This window comes from Heteronotia binoei, chromosome 9, assembly GCF_032191835.1.
Source record: "Heteronotia binoei isolate CCM8104 ecotype False Entrance Well chromosome 9, APGP_CSIRO_Hbin_v1, whole genome shotgun sequence".
In the NCBI taxonomy this organism is placed as follows: domain Eukaryota; kingdom Metazoa; phylum Chordata; class Lepidosauria; order Squamata; family Gekkonidae; genus Heteronotia; species Heteronotia binoei.
In genome coordinates this window covers 78613039-78634831 of record NC_083231.1, presented here as the reverse complement: position 1 = coordinate 78634831, position 21793 = coordinate 78613039, and the positions used below count along the sequence as shown (strand labels likewise).

At 40.6% G+C, this 21793-nt stretch overlaps 1 protein-coding gene across 4 annotated transcripts in view; it reads left to right on the top strand.

Annotated features, from left to right (window-relative positions):
* The window catches only part of AFG2A (AFG2 AAA ATPase homolog A), a 273792-nt gene that overhangs the window by 15292 nt on the left and 236707 nt on the right, over positions 1-21793 (top strand). For all 4 annotated transcript variants that reach the window (XM_060246822.1, XM_060246823.1, XM_060246824.1 and 1 more), the window contains exons 8-9: positions 1257-1380; positions 2872-3127. In XM_060246822.1, coding sequence (XP_060102805.1) covers positions 1257-1380; positions 2872-3127 — 380 coding nt within the window. The remainder of the gene's footprint in view (positions 1-1256; positions 1381-2871; positions 3128-21793) is intronic.

Here is a 21793-nt window from a genome sequence, read left to right as displayed (position 1 = left end):
GATATGATGATGTCTGAAATAGCTTTTTTAAAAAAAGGTTGCACAGCTTCTGGGACGTTAAGGTCTATCAGTGACCCTTCATGGCTACATGAAGTCTCCCTGAGTCAGTATGGCCAACATCAGATTGTGCTGGGTAAACAATGAGGACTATTTCCTTCTTGCCCAGTTTGTGGGCTTTCAGGCGGCATCTGCTGGCCACTGCCTAAAATGCTTGATCTAATACAGCAGGGCTGTCCTTGCATTCTTAAATCACGCTGTTTGCAGTGTGGATATTTTAGGCTCAAATTGAAGGAAATTAGAAAATCCTGAAGACTTTCTGTAACAGGTATTCTTGCCTTATTAGGTGAGAGCCCAGTGGTACATTCACATATTGATAAATATTGCACTCTTATTGCACATAGCAATAGTTTGCTGCTGTTTTATGCTGTGGTTGGGCTTTTAATGCTAATGTTTTGTTTTGTAAGCTGTCTCAGGCAGGTTCCCCAGAGAGATTGCATAGAAATCTTCCAAATAAATAAATTGCAACTGGCTTATCCCATGTGGAGAACCCAGTCCAGTTGCAAATGTTTGTTATGGAGCAAAAACAAGGCAATGTGCAGATGCAACCCAGATTTGCATTTTAGATCCAAATTGATTTTGCAAGCATTTTTGTATTAGTAAACTGAGGGGTTTATGCACTGTTCCATATTTATTCAGGATTAACCACACAGCTCAACTGAGCTTAAGTCTGGTTGCTTTCACCTCTGTTCAGATTTCTGCTTGGTTCCAGATTCCTGTAATCTGTATCCTATTGCACTGTTTGCTGGGTGTCCCATCCTGTTGATCATATTGACTGTGTAATCTGCCTTAAATCCCAGTGAAAAAGATGGGTAAATAAAGTCCAGCCTTGGAGGCCTAGATACTGCTCGAAATTTCTTGTCTCTCAAATGTTCCTTGGGCTCCAGGTGTAGACCAAAGCCTGCTGTGTCACTACACAAAATGTATTTGACTGCTTTGCAGCTATATGTCTGAGCAGACTCAAAAATGGCTTGCTAGGCATGTGGTGATAGTGTTAATACAAGAAACTGATGTGTGGAGATCTCTAGTAATTTGGTAGCAACTCTACAATTCCAAGTTAGAAAGTGGCAGGTGTGATTTGGCCCCTAGTATTACTACTGCAGCCAAAATAGTAATGGAATCACATAGTGAATTTTGTTTTGGTCATTTAAACATTTGTTTTTTGTTGTTCATGTTGATTTGAATGCTTTCCTTTTCAGTCGACCATCCATTATATTTATTGATGAAATTGATGCACTCTGTCCCAAACGAGAAGGGGCACAGAATGAAGTTGAGAAAAGAATTGTAGCTTCATTATTAACATTGATGGATGGCATTGGATCAGTAAGTAAAAGGATGTCAATAGAATTACTGTGGTGCAGGTGACATGAAATAATTGTCTTGCCTTCTTGGGAAACTGTATAGACTTGGTACAGCACTGCATTTGAAGATCATGGCGGTAACTTTCTGTATTGCAAAATTAAAGCCTAATAATTTCACTGAAACCAGACTCAAGAAATTATTTAATTTTTCTTTGTATCCTTGTGTGTTACAGTCTGCCATAAAGAGCACTGTGGTCTGTAAATAGCTTGAATATGTCTGAATGCTGTTGGCTGCAGTCTTCCTTTCATCTGCCACAGCTCTATTAAGATCAATATGATGTTCACTGGACCATTTAGAAACCCTTCAATTTGTTCCACTATCCATTAGCCCAAGAGTTATGATCAAGTACAAGTAAGCAGAGGACACAGTAGCATGCTGGAGAATGTTGCATAATTCTAGCTCTGGAAATATCTTGGAAGGACCTGGATTTTTGATCCGCATTTTGTGGCTTCGCAGTTGATTCTGCACTGGTTGTGCCAGAAGGCTATGAAACAGAAGTTGGGGTGACTGCCATGCTTCAGCATATATGCATGGGAGAAAGCACAGGATAATAAAAACCTAATAAATGAATATCATGGCCTAGAGATCAGGGTGGAAACTGCTGGATCAGTTTAAGCAGATGCTGAGTTGCTTGGGATCATGCTACTGAAAGCTGGTTCCATCTCGATTCCACTGGCACCCCCCGATTACTGTAGGAAGTAGCTTTCTCCTTAGTGGTAGACATGAGGTTTGCCAGGGTTGTTTTGAATGTTTCTGATCTTGGAGGGTTTTTTGCATCTTCTGGGCATGCAGTAGGGGTCACTGAGTGTGTGTGGTGGGGAGGTATTTGTGAATTTCCTGCATCGTGCAAGGGGTTGGACTAGATGACCTTGGAGTTCCCCTCAAACTCTGTGGTTCTGTGATTAGCACAAATCCCTCCTATACTGAAGTTTTGAACAGCACCACGAAATGTATTTTAATTGTTAAAGTGTTATTTTATTGGTTTAAATTACATAAATTGTTTCTGAACTGACTGTTAGCCGCCCTGAGTCCACTTGCGAAGAGGGCGAGATAGAAAACTAACTAAATAAGATAAGATAAACTCAGGCTGGAGAACAGCTGGGGCAGTATTGGAGCAACAGCTTAACAATAGCTTCACAATTAAAACTGGGCTACACTGATGGATCTTTTTAGCTTGTTTTATGGTTTGTTGTGAGCTTTACTGTGTTTTATGGTTTTATGGTTTGCTGTGAGCTTTATTGTCTTTGTGCCCAGCTTTTGTTTTCAGTACACACATTGCTTCAGAATTCTTATGTCAGTCCTTAACACTGTCTTATAAATTAAGGCCAGCAAGCATCATGGCTGAGTGGGAATGTGAACCTGGGTCTTCCGTATTTAAATGCCCATACTCTATTATACTCTATTGGCTTGGCTGTTGACTTCCAGTAAATCTGTTTTGTATTACTCATTTAGGAAGGCAATGAAGGGCAACTCTTGATACTTGGAGCCACAAACCGGCCTCATGCACTTGATCCAGCTCTGCGCAGGCCTGGACGCTTTGATAAGGAGATAGAAATTGGTATTCCCAATGCTCATGACAGACTTGACATCCTCCACAAGCTTCTTAAGAAGGTTCCTCATTCGTTATTGGCAACAGAGCTGATTCAGTTGGCTGATAGTGCCCATGGCTATGTAGGAGCAGACCTAGCGGCATTATGCAAGGAAGCTGGTAAGCATAAAGCAACCACGCTTTGAGTTGGCATCCGTGCCCCTGCTTGGTGAGTCGATCTAGTCCGAATGCATTTTCAAATTATTATGAGTTTATGGTTGTATTTTATGGGTTTCAGTATATTGCACGTTACAGTGTGACTGAACCAGTCCTTAGGAAGGGCTCACAATATGGTAGTAAAGTTTAGAATTCAGTTTTCCAGTTTTAAACATCCAACTCTGGATAAATGAGAGAGAATTGTAATCTGTTCTGCCTCTTACTACAAATGATGGACAGATAATCCACCAGAACTGTAAGGTTGAGTCAATCGATTAATCAACTCAACGTCAGTATTTATTTAGAAAATTTGTGTTGCTCATTAAAAACCTGCTCAAGGTTGCTCATGACTAAAACAATACCATCAAGTAAATAAAAACAATAAATTATACCAGAGCACTAAAGCATCTTAAAACAAACAACACTGTCTAAAATTATCTTGATAAGGCAAACCTCAGGCTCACAGCAAACCATAAAAAAAGCAAAAAAGATCCGTCAGTGTGGCCCAGTTTTAATTGTGAAGCTGCTTTTAAGGCACAGTTGTTTGTTATGCTGTGTCTGTTTTGGTTTGTGAAAGAAGCATTGTTTTAGGCCTTCTCTTTGAACAATGAGCAGCAACTTGTGACATTACTTGTACACATTTTTAAAAAAAATGTAGCAAAAAGGAATCTGTGCTGTAGTACTGGTAGTTTATAAATATATCCAGTGTTAAATGATCAACAGAAAAATCTTAGGCAACAATTCTACACAAATCTAAAATTCTGCTTGGGAGTACATCTCATTACCTCATTTTTTTTAACTTATTTATTTCATTTATACCCCACATTTTTCCCCAATGGGGAACAAAGTGGCTTACATCATTCTCTCCTCCATTTTATCCTTACAACTCTGTGGGGAAGGTTAGGCTGCATATGTGTGACAGGCCCAAAGTCACTCAGCAAGCTTCCATGGCACAAGTTGGGATCTGAACTTGGGGTTCCCAGATACTAGTCCAACACTCTTAATCTCCATACCGCACTGACTGTCATGTTTCTGTACTCCTTGAAATCAGAATTAAATCTTGAAACCACAGGCAACGTGGAGCAGAGTAAATAATCTGTAGTTATGCTGTAAATGAAAAGTGAACATTGCGAGTTTTATATTGGATCACATATTGTTTGAAGGAGATGTCTGCTTTCCAGGTAGCACAGAATTCCTTAGCAGACAGAAGAGAAAGGCAACTGAATGTTATTTATAAAAAGATGCATTGTAATCTCCTATTATATTGGGGTGACATCTAGTGGTGGAAGATGATTTCTCACCTATACAACTATTTTCTCCTATATGTGTATGCGTAGAAGGAAAAAGATTTATAAATGCTTGCCAAATTGAACAATGTACATTTCAACAAGTATAGAAAAAGATTTTTTTAAACACATAGATTATGAACTAGCATGTTCCATGCCTTAAATACACCCAAGTTATATGTCTTCATCTTTAAAATTCCTGATAGTAAATGCTTTTTAGATGTGTTACAATCATTTTCTGAAATGTATTTTGTCCATCAGTCACCTTTTCCCCCAGATTCTTTTAAGATTTATTTTTATGTTTCAGAAAAAGAGTAAAATGGCTTTGTCTGAGAAGATGTTGAAAATTATGCCTATCACTGTTATCTGTTTAAATGTTATTACTTCTGATTCCCACCATACAGAACATTAACTATTGGTTCTTGCTATTTATGGCCTTTAAAAGGATTAAGTTATTGGCTATACTGTCAATTGCTTGGTATGAAGTATGGCTTCCTTTGTTGACTCAAGAAGAACTGAGATATTCCTGTACTGAATGGAAAGCATACAAACTGTGTATATGTTCTTGTTGCACAAAATAGGTACTTTACATTCAATACAGGAATATTTCAAGTGTTTCCTGAATTAGCCCTCTAAAGCAATATGTGCACTCATGTACCTTGAAATAATAGATAGCAATTACACTAGACAACACTTGAATGAAACATTTAATTAAATAAACTTCACTGAAATGTTCAGACATGTCACTCTGCCATTTTTTTTCTAGGTCTTTCTCTTGTCCTTTGCTCCCTTTTTATTACCTACCACCAAGATGATTGGTAGAGGGGCTATGGCTCCATTGTAGTGTAGCTTCTTTGCATGCAGAAGGTCCCAGGTTCAATGCCCAGCATCTGCAGTTAAAGAAATAGGTGATAGCAGGGGATGTGATAGGCATCTACTGGAAGTCCACTACCAGTCAGAGTAGACAATACTGACTTTGATAAACTAGCGGTCTGACTTGGTATAGTGCAGGTTCACGTAAAAGACTGTATTCTCAATGAATGAAAGATCAAAGTCTTTGCTCCTCCCTTACTGAAGTAGAATGTTCAATATATAAATTTGGGTTTTTTGAAAAAAGAGACAAGAAAGGATATGTAATCCAAGTATCTTTGTTAGAATGAAAAAGTGCTAGAATATATCAGTTTTGTGTACTATGATAGAATTTGGTAACCCTAGCAAGCCATCATTTTTCTTTCTTTCTACCATTTCCTGTTGAGTTGATCTAGAATGTACTCATGCAGCATTTTCAACATTCAATACGTATCCGGCTTTTATTAGTCAGCTTCTACCACAGCTGAATGGTAACATGTCTGTATTCTCTTATGATCATGCTGCTGTTCCAGTTAAGTAGTTGCAAAGCCTTTTATTTTGTGAAGTGTTTATAATAAACAGAGACTGCTGCTAGATTTTTAAAAAGAAAATATTAAAACATATGGGACTTTTAATAAGGCAGTAAGGATGTGAACGGAATAAACAGTTTTGAATATAGTAAGATTCTTAGCAACAAAGGCTTCCAAATATAGCAATTCATTAGAAACTTATCCTTCTAAGGCTGCCTGGAGGTTTCAAACAGGATTTCTTTGAGACTTGAGAAGGGCTGTTTTGTTTATAGGGAAAGGAAATACTAGCTTTGAAAATATTAGTGCTTATCTTTACAGTAACATTGACTACAGAATGCAGATAAAAATGTCCCTTCCTTTAAATAAATTGGGGAAAGGAATAATAAATGTTTTGATTTAAATTATGGTTGTCTGGTAGTTAGTGACAGTGAAGATGTTACATTGTGCTGATATGTTGGGTGGGATCTTTGTTAGCACTGTGAGTGGAAGGTGTTCACAAAACTAATCTTTCTCCTCGCCCTATTGCCTTTGGGACAGCTGAAAAGCTGTTCTTGGGATGAGGGACCTCAAGAGCAGAACAGGTTCATTGAGAAGACGGAATTTTCTGAAATCCCTTCACCCACACAATGTCTTTCCCCAGTCATAGAAACGCTGGGCAGGAGAGAAAGGAGATGGTTTCTGCTGAGGTTGCCTCCGGTTGCTTCTCATTCTGTTCCTGAGACTTCTGTGCTCAGTTGCTGAATCGGGGAGAGATCCATTCCATGAACTACTTCCACTCTCAGTCCATAGGATCTGAACCACTAGGAGTTTTTCAAGACAAAAAAAGCATTATTATATTCAGGTTTTTACATAATTCCGTTGACCATATTCCATTGCCCAAAGTGCAGTCCTGCATGTTCCACATGTGTATCTTCTGAGGGGGCAGCTTTCAAGAAGCATACTTCTTTCCACAGTACGCCAGACCAACTCTAAAACACCAAAGTTCACCAGTGGGTATATGCTATATTCTTCTTTCCAAAAGATATTTCGCTTTTCTCTCAGGCATTATGAATTTGGGGTGGGGAAGCATTTAAAGGGGAATAATGTAGGGTGTGTGTGCAGATTATGTTCTATTTCCATTTTGATTCTGCCACACTGTCCTTTCTCTTCTGATTGCTTCAGCTTGCTATTTAAAACACTTGCAGTGCAGTCCTAAGCAGAGTTATACCCCAAATCATTTGGCTTAGACTGGTGCCATCCATTTAGAGACCTTATGTCTTATGGAATTTCCTAATTCTGTCCAAATCTGACTTTTGACCAGAAAAATATTAATCTCTCTTTCTTCCATCTGTTTTGGCTCAGTAAAAAGACTTGCAGCCTTGAGGGAAAGGGATCCAAAACACTCAGCCTGGTTCCTGTAAACACTCAGTTGGGTTGAGAGTGGATTAAAATGGATGGAAGCAACCCAAAGGACTTAGTGAAAACTGGGATTTAGGTGGGATGCCACCCCTAAGTGTTTCTAGAGGAGGTAGAAGTATTCATAAATTAATTGCACTTGATTATTCTGTGTAAGCTGCCTTGAGAATCCTTCTGGATGAGGTGGGATAGAAATAACAAATAAAATATGTGCACATAGTTATGGAGGTGTTTTGTAATAAGGAAATGTTACAGCATGGGAATTGTTTTAATTAGTTATATAAAACCATATATGCCTAACCTTTAGATTCAATTTCAAGGCAGTAATAAACAATATTTATCATTAAAAATATTTCCTGTATTAATCAGATTGCTAAAGCAGTCATAGCAAGTTTTGGAACAACTGTCCCATGTATATGAATTAAAGGCTAGTCAGTCCAGTCCAACAACTCTTCGGCAATTGACAAAAGACCTTTTAAATGTTTCACAAGCCCTCCTAAATGCCATCAGAGTGAATGCTTTCAGTGTATCCTGTGGCAAGCTATTGCAGAGTAGAGAGTCTGGTGGAACATGCTCAACACATTATGGAGAATCTATATACTCTGTTGATTGAGGGGCAAATAGGAGGAATTGTGGAGATGACATAAGCTGGCACATGAGTTTGTACCATGAAAGGTTATCCCTGAGGTATTTTTGGTTGTAGTCACAAACATCTTTTAAGGTAAGAACCAAAATCTTAAATTGAACCTAGTACCAAAACGGTAGCCAGTGCAATTTATTTAACAATGTACCCATAACACACACTACCTGTATATAGATTCTTGTGTTTTGTACTGGTTGAAACTTCAATGTCAGAACTGCACAGAGCACTTCACAATAGGATTGTAGTAGTATTGATTGACCTAGATAGATCCTCTGAATCTAGCAGGAAGGAAAACTGAGTGAGACGTAACTTTTTTGTCCCCTTGCCTACTAGCCCAGTTTGCTTTTTAAAATAAGCAAGGAATGAACCGGGTTCCAAAAATCCACATAATTAATGATAGTTATTTGGTTTGTCCTTGGAATTAAGCTATCTCTAGAACATCTGCTTTTCCAAAGGTCATCTCCCGTGTCTTGTCTGGATTTATTTTCAGCTTGTTTCCCCCGTCCTCTCGACCACAACATCCAAACACTGGTTGCTACATCTGGAGGCTTAGTTAACAAAATACAAAACTGTGTGTTGATAAGGATATTGATGACACACATATCCAAAGCTGTAGATGATATCTTTTAGCATTTAAATATTGAAAGCATAATTGAGAATACAGAATTTTTGAGGGGCAGCATAGTTAAGGTCCCAGAACATAATTCAACATCCCTGATGGAAATTCTGATTCCATTGGACAGAAGAGACCCAAACCATTGGAGAATAGCCCCAGGAGTCTCCCCCTTCAAAATTATGTAGCATTCTAGAATGGTATATGTATCAAAGGTGATGGATCTAGCAGAGAGAAGGAAAATTGACAACTAAGTCCTGTACAAATGGTGGTCATCCACCAGTACAACCCATGCTGTTTCCATACCATTACCAGTCCTGAAGACAAAGCAGAATAGCCTTTCAGGTATGCCTGGAGATGCTCTGCTGCCACCCAGTATCTCATTGCTGGCTGCAAGGGACACAAAGTGCCTTAAAACCAGTAATTCATAAATAATTTGCATTTTTAATATTGGCCAAATCCTATTAAATACTATTGAAAGTTTGAATTGACCCCTTCCCTTAAAAATCAAGCAAGCAACCTACTGTATCGCCCCCCTTCCCCTGCCCTGCAGTGAACATCCGGATATATTTCTCATTGTGTATAGACATTCAAAGCAGAGTTGCTTTTGTTGACCAGAGCTGTAACATATGCTTGTAGACTGTTTTTAAGACCATCAGACTAAAGTGATTTCTTTAATGTAGAAGTAATGACATCTGGATTTGATGCTTGAGGGAAGATGTGTAAGACAAGATGGAATGCAGTGCTGACCTTATGTTCATATCCAAGGGGGAAAGATCCCCTCCTTTTGGGTCCCACTTGTAAAAGAAAAGCTCAGCAAGAGAAACCGAACTTAGGGTTGACTGTGACAACTTGCATGCTAACCCGGGAGCATGAGTGGATTTGTATTTTTACCCTCTTGTTAAATCTCCAAAGCAGGGACTTGGACATCATCCCCATGTGGAGATGCACATGCATCTTCTCCAGCACAGACACAACATTGTACTGCAGGAGAGATAGGTGAACCTTCATTTTCTAAGCTGATGAAGAACTGTTTTTTTTTTAAAAAGGAGAAACATGAGTGACTGTCTAGCACAGCGGTGGCCAAACTTGTTTAACGTAAGAGCCACATAGAATAAACATTAGATGTTTGAGAGCCACAAGACATGAATGTCAGATGTTTGTGAGCAGGAAGGAAGGCAAATAGAGAGAGAGAGGTGGAAAGAAAGCAACTTTAAATGCCTTTTCCAAGCTGACTGATGGGATGGATGGTAGGGCCTTTGACAGCCATACAAGACGTGTGAAAGAGCCACATGTGGCTCCTGAGCCACAGTTTGGTCACCCCTGGTCTGGCATGTAAGTTATCATGTTTAAAGCCATTCCTAGCTTTACTATTTTAAGCAGAAAAATATGAATTCTGTATAGTATTTACTATTCTAAATGGGCCCCCCATTTCTCTCCATGTTGTATTTGAAACTCAGGGAGTGCAGTCAGATGTATCATTAGTTGTGACACAGCTCCGTCTCGCTGACAGATTAAATATGTTTGTCCAGGCATCCACATCTGGCAATTGAGCGTCATCCAGGGTCATCCCGGCTTGCTGCGAATCAATGCCACATTAATTTGATAGTGCAGAAAGTCTGGCCCTTTTTCAAAGAAGCGGCACAAGATTGTTTTTTTCCTGTTTGGACAGCTCATGCGCGATACTGCCGCCTCTACCACCTTTTTTTTTTAAAAAAAAGCCCCAGCAGACATGCGCATTGCCAGATCATCCAGGAATCTGAGGTGACACTTCTGCTTCTCCAATCAACACAGGATCAGGAGGGAACGTTATCCCACTTCAGAGCAGGAAAAAAAAATCTTTTTTTTTTCAATGTGGAGGATTTCCAGATATCATTGTCACTGCCAATTTCTAAGAAAGTAATTCCTGGCAGTTCCCTGGTTTGAATTGGCAACATTAATTCCGGAAACTTTTCCCCCTTCCCCCCCACCTCTGAAGCAACGTTTGATTTCCCACCTCCAAACAGTTGGGCGCATGTTCAATGGACCCACCTTTCCCAGAAATCACCATCTGATCACGCATGCGCCAAGAAAAGAGTGTGATAGTATTGGGTGTCTGATCGCTCAACAACAGAATGAGTCGCATTCTTGGCTGCTCATCTGATCGGTCCTGCATCGAATCAATATTCTGGGGTTCAAATTTGAGCGCTACACACCTGCTTTTAATGTGACGTGTGACCGCACCCAGGGATTCCATTCTATTACATTTCTATCCTCCTCTTCCTCCAGGGAGCTCATGGTGGAAGTCATAGTCTTCCCTTCAACTCTGGATCTGTTTTAAGTGGAAACAAATTATGTACAAGTGGTGCTCCAGATTGGGACCAGTGCTTGGCACCAGCTATTTATTTCTAATAGGAGAGACTTAGGTGCACTTGTCATGCTTTGCGAGCCTCTCAGTCTTCTCAGCAGTTCTTTTTCTGAAATTTGGTGGGTGTCTCTATTAAGATCAGGCAGATGGCTCGGTTTTAATTGCTGGTTCATATGGATGGGGTAGGACCTTGGGAGTGTTGCGAAGTGACACTTGCATTGTAGAGGTCAGACTCTCTTCAGTAATACAAATAGTGCTCAATACGTACAAAGAGGAGCTGTTTCCTGAACAAAATTTGAGTCCACTAGTACCTTGAAGACCAGTAGAATTTTACAGGGCATAAGCTTTCATGAATCAATCTAACATGGAAAATTTTGGTCTTCAAGGTGCTACTGAACCCAAATTTTGTTCTATAGAAACTATTTTAAAGATCAGCCATCATACATGGATGATGATGCTGCCTTACAGTAAATGCAAACTCACAGCTACAAAAGCCCATTGAGAGAGGCCTAGTCACAGATCTTTACTTGTGCATTTGTCTTCTATATGCATCTAGGATTTTAAGCTTATTTACCTCCCAAAGATTCAACATGCTGAAACATAAACTTGTGAATGTGCTCTGGATCTGCCTTTATTTCAGCATCCTTTTTGTTTTCATGTATGACATATCTGTAACTAATTTGTAGCATTTTGTTTTCAAATGTTGCATTTAATTAAAGACACACTAATCCAATTATATGTTTAGATCTCTGTTCCTTTGAATTTTGGCTGACATTTCTAGTTGCTTTTTTAAAAATCAAAATTGGTTCCTGCCAGTTTGTTTTCTATGTTTATATGCAATAGGTAATTACTTTAGAAGTTCTTCCTTGTGTATTTCCTGTGCTTCTGGCTGCATCCCAGGTAGGCTCCATTGTGATATTAGGGGATTTGGGTAAAATATTATGGCTTTAAAGGTCATATATTGTGGAAATGAGCTTCTTTCAAAGTATGCTTTTGATGGTTAGCAGGGCCAAATGCTTGAGGGAAGCACTTTATGAGGCTAGACATTTGTAGATGAGGGGTGGCTACTTCTAAAATCCATTCCACCTCACTGACTCCTCTGCATCAGGTAATTTATAGTGGAACAAATGGTGTGGTGTTACGCTACAGGATTTCTTCCTCTCTTTCCACTTGGCTGCCACACATGGGGGTCAAGACTCCTGTTAAATGACATGAAATCATAGGGGGTTTTAGTTGCTGTTAGTTACTAGAAAGGATGAGTCTTAAAGGAGCTGACTTTGCTGGCAGCATTGTGTGTTTGAGTTTGTAAGCCTTGCATTGCTTTTGTCACAGTGAAGTATCCTTTTCCAAGATAACGTTTCAAAAATCAAGTAATTCAACTGGGGGTTGCTTTTGTTCTGGTCAGGAAAGAACAAGTTAAAATGGGAGAAGAATCAAGGGGAGCAAACACACAGACACAAATTCTCCATTTGATACCTAGCAATGAAAACCCACAACCCCCCCACAAAAAATGTCAGAGTCTTCCATGGTGTTGTTGGGATAGTATTGGTAGTGGGGGCATTGTATCTTCTGACCTGGTCAGGAGATAAACATGAGAGAGAAAGGTGGCATGGAAGACTTTGGCTCTCCCTTGCTAGCTCTCTGCAGCTGCTGCCAGGGTTAAGAATATAAGAGAAGCCATGTTGGATCAGGCCAATGATCCATCCAGTCCAACACTCTGTGTCACACAGTGGCCAAAAATTTATATATACACATACATATATATACACACTGTGGCTAATAGCCACTGATGGACTTCTGCTCCATATTTTTATCTAATCCCCTCTTGAAGCTGGCTATGCTTGTAGCCGCCGCCACCTCCTGTGGCAGTAAATTCCACATGTTAATCACCCTTTGGGTGAAGAAGTACCTCCTTTTATCCGTTCTAACCCGACTGCTCAGCAATTTCATCAAATGCCCACGAGTTCTTGTATTGTGAGAAAGGGAGAAAAGTACCTCTTTCTCTACCTTCTCCATCCCATGTATAATCTTGTAAAACCTCTATCATGTCACCCCACAGTCGACGTTTCTCCAAGCTAAAGAGCCCCAAGCGTTTTAACTTTTCTTCATAGAGAAAGTGTTCCAACCCTTTAATCATTCTAGTTGCCCTTTTCTACACTTTTTCCAATGCTATAATATCCTTTTTGAGGTGCGGTGACCAGAATTGCACACAGTATTCCAAATGAGACTGCACCATTGATTTATACAGGGGCATTATGATACTGGCTGATTTGTTTTCAATTCCCTTCCTAATGATTCCCAGCATGGCGTTGGCCTTTTTTATTGCAATCGCACACTGTCTTGACATTTTCAGTGAGTTATCTACCAAGACCCCAAGATCTCTCTCTTGGTCAGTCTCTGCCAGTTCACACCCTATCAACTTGTATTTGTAGCTGGGATTCTTGGCCCCAATGTGCATTACTTTGCACTTGGCCGCATTGAACCTCATCTGCCACGTTGGCGCCCACTCACCCAGTCTCAACAGATCCCTTTGGAGTTCCTCACAATCCTCTCTGGTTCTCACCACCCTGAACAATTTAGTGTCATCTGCATACTTGACCACTTCACTGCTTACTCTCAACTCCAAATCATTTATGAACAAGTTAAAGAGCATGGGATCCAGTACTGAGCCCTGCAGCACTCAACTGCTTACCGTCCACCACTGTGACTGCCCATTTATACTCACTCTCTGCTTCCTATTAATTAGCCAGTTTTTGATCCACAAGAGGACCTGTCCTTTTACTCCATGACTCTCGAGCTTACTAAGGAGCCTTTGATGAGGAACTTTATCAAAAGCTTTCTGGAAGTCAAGGTAAACAATATCTATCGGGTCTCCTTTGTCCACATGTTTGTTCACCCCTTCAAAAGAATGTAACAGGTTAGTGAGGCAAGATCTTCCCTTACAGAACCCATGCTGAGTCTTCCTCAATAACTCGTGTTCATCAATGTGCCTGCTCATTCTGTCCTTGATAATGGTTTCTGCCAACTTTCCTGGTATTGAAGTCAGACTGACTGGCGTGTAGTTTCCCGGATCTCCTCTGGAACCCTTTTTAAAGATGCGGGTGACATTTGCTACCTTCCAGTCCTCAGGAACGGAGGCAGATTTCAATTAAAGATTACATATTTTTGTCAGAAGATCCACAGGTTCAACTTTGAGTTCTTTCAAAACTCTTGGATATATGCCATCTGGACCTGGTGACTTATTAGTTTTCAATTCGTCTATCAGTTGTAGGACCTCCTCTCTTGTCACCTCAATCTGACTCAGGTCTTTCAACACCCCTTCCAATATAAGTGGTTCTGGAGCAGGCAAACACTTCTCATCTTCCACAGTGGAGGCAAAAAATTCACTCAGCTTCTCAGCCATTTCCCTATCCTCCTTCAGTAATCCTTTGACCCCTTGGTCATCCAAGGGCCCCACTGCCTCCCTGGCTGGTTTCCTGCTTCTAATATATTTGAAGAAATTTTTATTGTTTGTCTTTGTTTTTTTGCAATATGCTCCTCATAGTCCCTTTTTGCCTGTCTGATCACAGTCTTGCATTTGATTTGCCACAGCCTGTGTTCCTTTTTATTAATCTCACTTGGACTAGCTTTCCACTGCTTAAAGACGTCGTCCTTACCTTTTACAGCTTCCATTACTTTGTTTGTTAACCATGCAGGCCTTCTCTTAAACCTGTTTGTGCCTTTCCTAACTTGTGGTATATATTTTATCTGTGCTTCTAGGATTGTAGTTTTAAATAGCCTCCAAGCTTCCCCAAGGGTTTTGACTGTATTTACCTTTCCTTTCAGTTTCTTCTTCACATGCCTCCTCATCTCAGAGAATTTACCCCTTTTAAAGTTAAACGTGGTTGTGCTGGTCTTTTGGGGGCAACTCTCTATTTATACAAATGGTGAACTCAAGAATGTTATGGTCACTGCTCCCAAGCGGTGCGATCACTTTTACATCTCTCACCAAGTCTTGGGCATTACTTAAAACCAAATCCAGGATCGCCCCACCCCTGGTAGGTTCAGAGACCATCTGCTCCATAGCACAGTCATTGAGAGCATCTAGAAACTCAATCTCTTTCTCACAACCAGAACACATATTGACTGTGTTACTGAGAACTGTTGCATTATGGGCAGCCGTAAAGGCAGACTATGTTGACAGTTCTGTTGCCACATCTGAATTTACAATAATTTGCAAACGGGTTGATGAACATGACTCCTTGTACATGAGCATAGCCAGGACTTTTTTTGAGGAGGAATGCAGTTCTGGCTGGCTTGGTGCCAGGGGGTGTGGCCTAATATGCAAATGAGTTCCTGCCAGGCTCTTTCTGCAAACAAAAGCCCTGAGCACAATTCTGAAATCAGATCACACATATTATGCCCTCATATCACCTTATCCAGTATGAGAGAAAATTGTTACAGCATGTATACCTCAGAGCATGAGATAAATTTTTGAATTGTTTCTAAATAAACAAGGGTGTACTGTAGTGGGCTAGGATGGGGAAACCTAGGTTCATACCACCACTCAACAAATCTCAAAGGGTTGTTAGGGTAGAATGGAAAAGGAACTACCATGTTAACCATGTTGAGCTCCTGGAAGAAAGGATGGAATAAAACAATGGAAAAAAACTGTGTGTGTCTGTTGGGAAAGGGTGCTGATTAAATATTAAATATTATTGGTTTGGATCCCACCATGTTTTCCATTATCAAAAAAAGGATAGTAGAGCTCTCTTTGACCACCCCAAAAAGGCTGTGTTGGTGACCACAGGACTAAACAGACAAAAACTATATTGGATCGGGGCTACAGCAGGGAAGGAAATTTAGATTCATTAATAGGAAGATTAGCAGCCCCATGGCGCAGAATGGTAAAGCTGCAGTACTGCAGTCTGAGCTCTCTGCTCATGACCTGAGTTCGATCCCGGCAGAAGCTGGGTTCAGGTAGCCAGCTCAAGGTTGACTCAGCCTTCCATCCTTCCGAGGTCGGTAAAATGAGTACCCAGCTTTCTGGGTGGAAAGTGTAGATAACTGGGGAAGGCAATGGCAAGCCACCCCGTAAAAAGTCTGCTGTGAAAATGTCATGATGTGACGTCACCTCAGAGTGGGAAATGACTGGTGCTTACACAGGGGACTATCTTTACCTTTACCTTTTTAATAGGAAGATGGCTTGTTCATATTCATTTCCATCTTGAAACTCACTTTCATTATGAATAATTTATGTATTATTGCTGTATATGTATATAATGTATCTAATTTATTACTATTGCTGTTTCTTTTATATGAGTTATTTTTAACTGAAAATATTTTGAGAATTGGAAATGATTATCCTCCTTACACACTGCCTTACAAACAAGCAAGCGTACAGTACAGTCTTCTTGTGGAATACCTTTTATGTAATGGAACTCTTGGAAATAAAATTAATTTCCTTCCCCTTCTGTGCCTTTCCATAACATCTGTTATAGGCATGTTTCAGCAAATATTAGATTATTCATGAGGAACTGTAAACTACATGTGTTTCCATGCAGTATTTTAGCCAATTGAACTTACGATGTACAGGTTGTGAAGAACCTAAAATTATACATGTACAAACAGGATGAATCTTATATTGTTTGCATAGCTTATTGAGGTTATTTCTTTTGCTCATACCATTTCCCATGTTTAAAATAATGTCCAAATCTGATAATGAAGAAAAAAATTTAAAGTTGGCTTCCTCAATAAACTTACAACGCAGATGAGAATACTTGTTGTACCCCTTAGAACAGTAGCCGTCAGCCTTTCCAAAGCCATTGCTTTCCATTAACCCCTCAGGAGGTAGCATGGGCTCCTTTGAGTTAGAAACATAGGGAGTCATATGTCAAGAAGGTAGAGAGTGGTAACTTAATTGGTGGAGGGTATACTTGGAGCACTGGAAAGACTGGCTGGTGAGAGTAGGTGAGGCCAAAGGAAGAGGGAAAAAAGGGACAAGGGAGAGAGTGTGTGGGTGTCTGTGAACCTGTTGGTGCTAAGTAGTATCTTCACCACTGCTGAGTAACCTTTTGTTGCTGTACTACTGATCTTCTGTGTACATGTGAAAGCAAAGGCAGGAGGTGTGGTGCTTGTGTTCTGTATGCATGTACACCAGCACTGAGTCCTTATAAACAGCAGCAGAAAATAATGATGACTTTGTAGAAACTTGAAACTCAGATGGTAGAACACTTAAGACCAACCTGTGGGTTCTGACCTGTAGGTCTTACAAAACCAGTGGACCTGTAGTGAATGATGCTGCTTTCACTATAGAATTTCTTTTCTTGTAATCATTTTGCTCTTTTATTGTCATGGGTTTAAACAGGGGCAGCGCTGGGTTTTTTGCTGCCCCAGACAGGCATCCCACCCACGCCCCTGTCCCTGCCCTTTAAAAGAGGGGGGGGGGGGAGGTAGAGCTGCTTCTGCTGCTTCTCCCCTAGGCAGAAACAGCCGATCTGCCTCCCCCCTTCAGTTTAAAGACCCCTGCCAATCAGCTGATCGACGGGGGCCTTTAATGTTGGGCAGAGGGTGGCGCATTGTAGTCTCTTTCCTCTGCCTGTATCTCTAGCAGGGGAAAGAACGGGCACAGGGCTTCGTCCTTGCTCTCAGGCTGCCTTTCCTGCAGGGGAGGCAGCCTGGGAGCAAAGCCCATCAGCCTCTGTCCTCCGCCCAAGTCTCGGGTGGGGGAAAGAGCCAGCGCAGAGGCTTGTCCTCATTCTCAGGCTGTCTTCCCTGTTGAGGAGGCAGCCTGGAAGCGAGGCCAAGCCACCTCTTTCCTCCGACCAAGTCTCAGGCAGAGGAAAGAGACAGAGCTGTGCCAGCTGGCATGTGGGGAGGGGGCGCCTAGTGGCGCCCTGTAAGCCATGCAGCAGCCACCTACATGGCCTACTCCCATGTGCCAGGCCTGGGTTTAAATGGTCTCTGACACCAACAGAAAATGATTACCTGTTTCTGTACCCCTGAGCTATCTTGTGTAGTGGCTGGGCTTGTCCGGATTGAAGGCACAGTAGAGAGTTATGCTGAGCTTGGAGGTGGTGTTGGTGGTGCCTAGGGCTGCAGCAGTGCCCTGGTACCAGTGCTGGGCGAATGGCCCATGGTGGTGATGCAGGAGCTACAATGGAGAGAGCAGTGCTGGGCTGTGGTCATTGTCAAAGCCAAGTAATATTGTGGTAGCCTAGTTGTGTGCCTACAGTGGCTCCAACAGAAAAGCTTCGGGGAGTTTTATACCTCTTCCATTTTCCCATCCTTCTTTTCAGATTTTTCTTTAAACCTAGGTGCAGAAAAATCTTTCTGTGTAAATGAGCTCACTCTGTGAATTTAAGTATCCACAGATAGCCCTTTTCTTCACTATTAGATTCCAGGTAGTTCTCCCAGATATGTATATAGATAACCTGAAAAAATGCTATCTTCTCGTACCACACTGATGGTAGACATATGGAGCTGTTGTGTAAAGTGAGATTTCTGAAAGATGAGCTTTATTTTCTACAGAGCATGATTAATCTAGCCAGTGAAACTGCCTTATACCATTGAGTCATCTAACCTAGTATTGTATGCTTTGACTGGTAGCAGTTTCCCAAAGTCTCAAACAGCAATCTTCTATGGCTCTGTTACTAGAGAATCTTTGAGATAAGAGAGGTTGTAATCTGGACATTGTGCTTGCACCAGGGCATTATGTTTGCAGGTAAGTGTTTGATTATTGAGCTATGGTTCTTTCCAGTCCTCTCTAGACATGGGGATGAGGGTTTAATGCATAATTTCTTTTGGAAAATAGTTCTTGCTTATGAAAAAAGAAATTGGCTAGTCTTCCTCTCTCTGTGTTAAAATGTTATGTTTTCATTTTTTATTGAGCAGGACTTTTTAAAAAAAGCCAAGCAGGAACTCATTTGCATATTAGGCCACACCCTGATGTCACCATTGTTTCACACAGGGCTTTTTAAAGAGAAGCCCCAGCAGGACCTCATTTGGATATTAGACCACACCTCTGGCACCAAGGCAGTGGAACTGTGTTCCTGCTCAAAAAAGCCCTGGAATTGAGATGTATGAGCTAATTGAATGTTGGAACAGAACTGTCCCAAGTGTGACCGGTCCACTGGATTCAGCAGGCAGAATGACATGTATGCATACCATTCTGTTAAATATAAACCATTCTTAACAGATTATTGAGAAATCTTGAAGATGCATAGAAAGAAATGAGACACATAGAAGACATTCATCCTTCGTGAACTAAACAGTATTTTCCCCTTGGTGATGCATGCTCTGGTCCACTAAGGGAGACCTTCATAAGGACAAAGACCCCTATGATGGTTCTTCCTATTTATTTGCAGTATGGATGATTGGGGCAGTCATGGCTCCCAGTCTGGTTATGCAGTTTCTCATGCCTCATCCTTTCTACCTACCTACTGTTGTGTTAGTGCTAAATCAAGGAAAGCTTATGTACAACTTTTGAAAGCCAGCCTGTTGGGCTGGAACGAATATATTATGGAGGAATAGTGTGGGTAGATCCTTTGTAGCACTGGGGTATGTGTGTGATTTACTCTTTCCTATGCAAAGACTGCATGAATTCTGTAAGAGAACTAACAAGGGACCACAGATCTCTTTGTTTAGGCTATTAGTATATACATGAATAATGATTACTTGTTTGAATAAGAGTTGCAAGAGAGGTCAGATAATTAGTCAGTGGTAAGAGAACATGATTGCTCACTAAGCCACCGGAAATCTATGCCATCTGATACATAAATATGTGCTCAGAGGCGACTTGCAAAACAGGGTAAGGACGGCATCTGATCGAAAACATGCCCAGCAGGCTCCATCTTAAAAAGCTCATTTGTGTTGACCAGATGTTTGCCGTTTTCTGAAACATAGTTTAAATAGAATGTGAATAAGTTCATTACTCAGGATTTGTGTGACTTTACAAAATACAAACCTAGACTGCCTTTAAAAAAATTCTGTTAGCTGTGCAAATGGGAGAAGATGTTCTGTCTCTTAAACATACTTTAAAGAAGAGGGGATATATATTTCTCTTCCTGGCAAGATATTGACTTTGTGCTTCCTGGCCATAATACAACCAATTTTTGAAGTCAGGGGTCAGTGGGGAGTGCAGGAACAAATGATTATGCTAACGAGAGGAAACAGGAAGAATCAAGGTCTTGCTTCAGTCTGCCTTTTATTATTATTTTATTGTAAAATATTGTTTCAATTAGAAGGTGACCTGTATAATGGTGTGTGCACACGTCTACCTTAATGAATTCAGGCTTTGTTTAGACAGTTCTGACTTAAAAAAAAAACGTTGTTCAAGATAGCAGCCTGTAAAACATTGGCCAAAACAGCGGCATATCAGTTGACCCAGTACTTTTGGGAGAGATAGTATGTCTTAAATACCGTTCTAGGAAAGTTTCTTAAGATTTATTAAATTTTTGCAAGTTCTTGATTATAAACATTCCTTTAGAAAATTTGTGTGTATTCTGATGGAAATTGAAGTTGTAGGCAAGTTAAGAGTCCTTTAAATATCATTTAAGCCTGGATCTTCTGCTGAAATGATGGGTTGCCTTTTTGTTGTTGTTAAAAAGTCATCTATCTTTAAAAGAAAGTATTTAATATTTTCAAATGTACAGTGAATATTTTAAATGATTTCTTAATAATTTGGAGGTGGGCTTAGTTTAAAATTTAACAATATGAAATTTCTAAAGAATTTCCCCTTTTCTTCAGCATCCTTATTAAGATACCTTCCTTGAAGTTTTGCACTGTGTAAAATATATTCTGGTCACTGGCTGGAAACCATATATTCAAGAGAAGGGTTGCCAACCTCCAGGTGAGGCTTTGAAATCTCTGACATTGCAAACAACTCCCCTGGAAGAAATGGCAGCTTGAAAGAGTGGAGACTCTGGCATTATATCCTGCTGAGGATTCTCCTTTTCAAAAACCATGACCTCTCCAAGCCTCATCCCTAAATTTCCTGGAAGTCCCAACCCAGAGTTGGTAACCCTATCAAAAGTATATTATAGAATCATAGAGTTGGAAGGGTCCTTCAAGGTCATCTAGTCCAAACCCCTGCACAATGCAGGAAATTCACAAAGTAATCTTTAATTTGTGATGGTTGAAAGGATGACAGTTTCTGAGGGACTGAATTTCAGAACTACACGTAAGCATGAAGTTATGGTAGTCATAAATCAAAGTCTCATGTAAAACTTGGGGGGAAATTAAATCCAAACACAAAACAAACACTAATCAAGAAAATGGCAAAAAATGTGGCTAATATGCCAGCTGCAGCAGTTCCTCAAAAATCCGGCCAGGATGAAGGACAGCAGCAGTATGCATGCTAAGGACAGCAGTAATATGCATTGAGTGACAGCTGATAGAACTCACTCTCATTGGTGGACTTCTTTGAACAGTCAAAGGAGAGTGGCAGTTAGGCAGTTGAAAAAAGTCAGTTATGGAGCTGAGGACTGATGGGAGAAGAGAGCAGGGGTCTTTTGGAGATGCTCTTGGGAGTGTGACAAAAGTCACAAAGCAGAGCCTAATGCAGAGTCCATGAAGTGGAGTTTTAAATCTTAGAGACTCTGATGAGAGACTGCTCTCAGAAGTGAAGAACAGTTCCTGTATTTGTCAATCAAATAAGCACATCTTGAGGGGAAAACTGTCCTTTTATGAAACTTAATGTACAAAGGGCGGACAAGACTGAAAGGCTGGCAGATCAGGCTTTGGAAAAGGGATTTTGAGGTGACAGTACAAGGTCCTCAAAAGGAGCCAAACACCCAGGTTACTAGTCTGGTTGGGCAGATTATATGCCATGGATAGTAACAATTGTGCCACCAAGAGAAGGTCTAGTGCTTACACCCATAGGGACATCTTGGTCTTACACCCATCTTGGTCTTACACCCATAGGGACAAAGCTTAGCACACTCAAGTTTGTGTGAAATGGAAACGTTAACTAGAAAGATAAGTCCAGT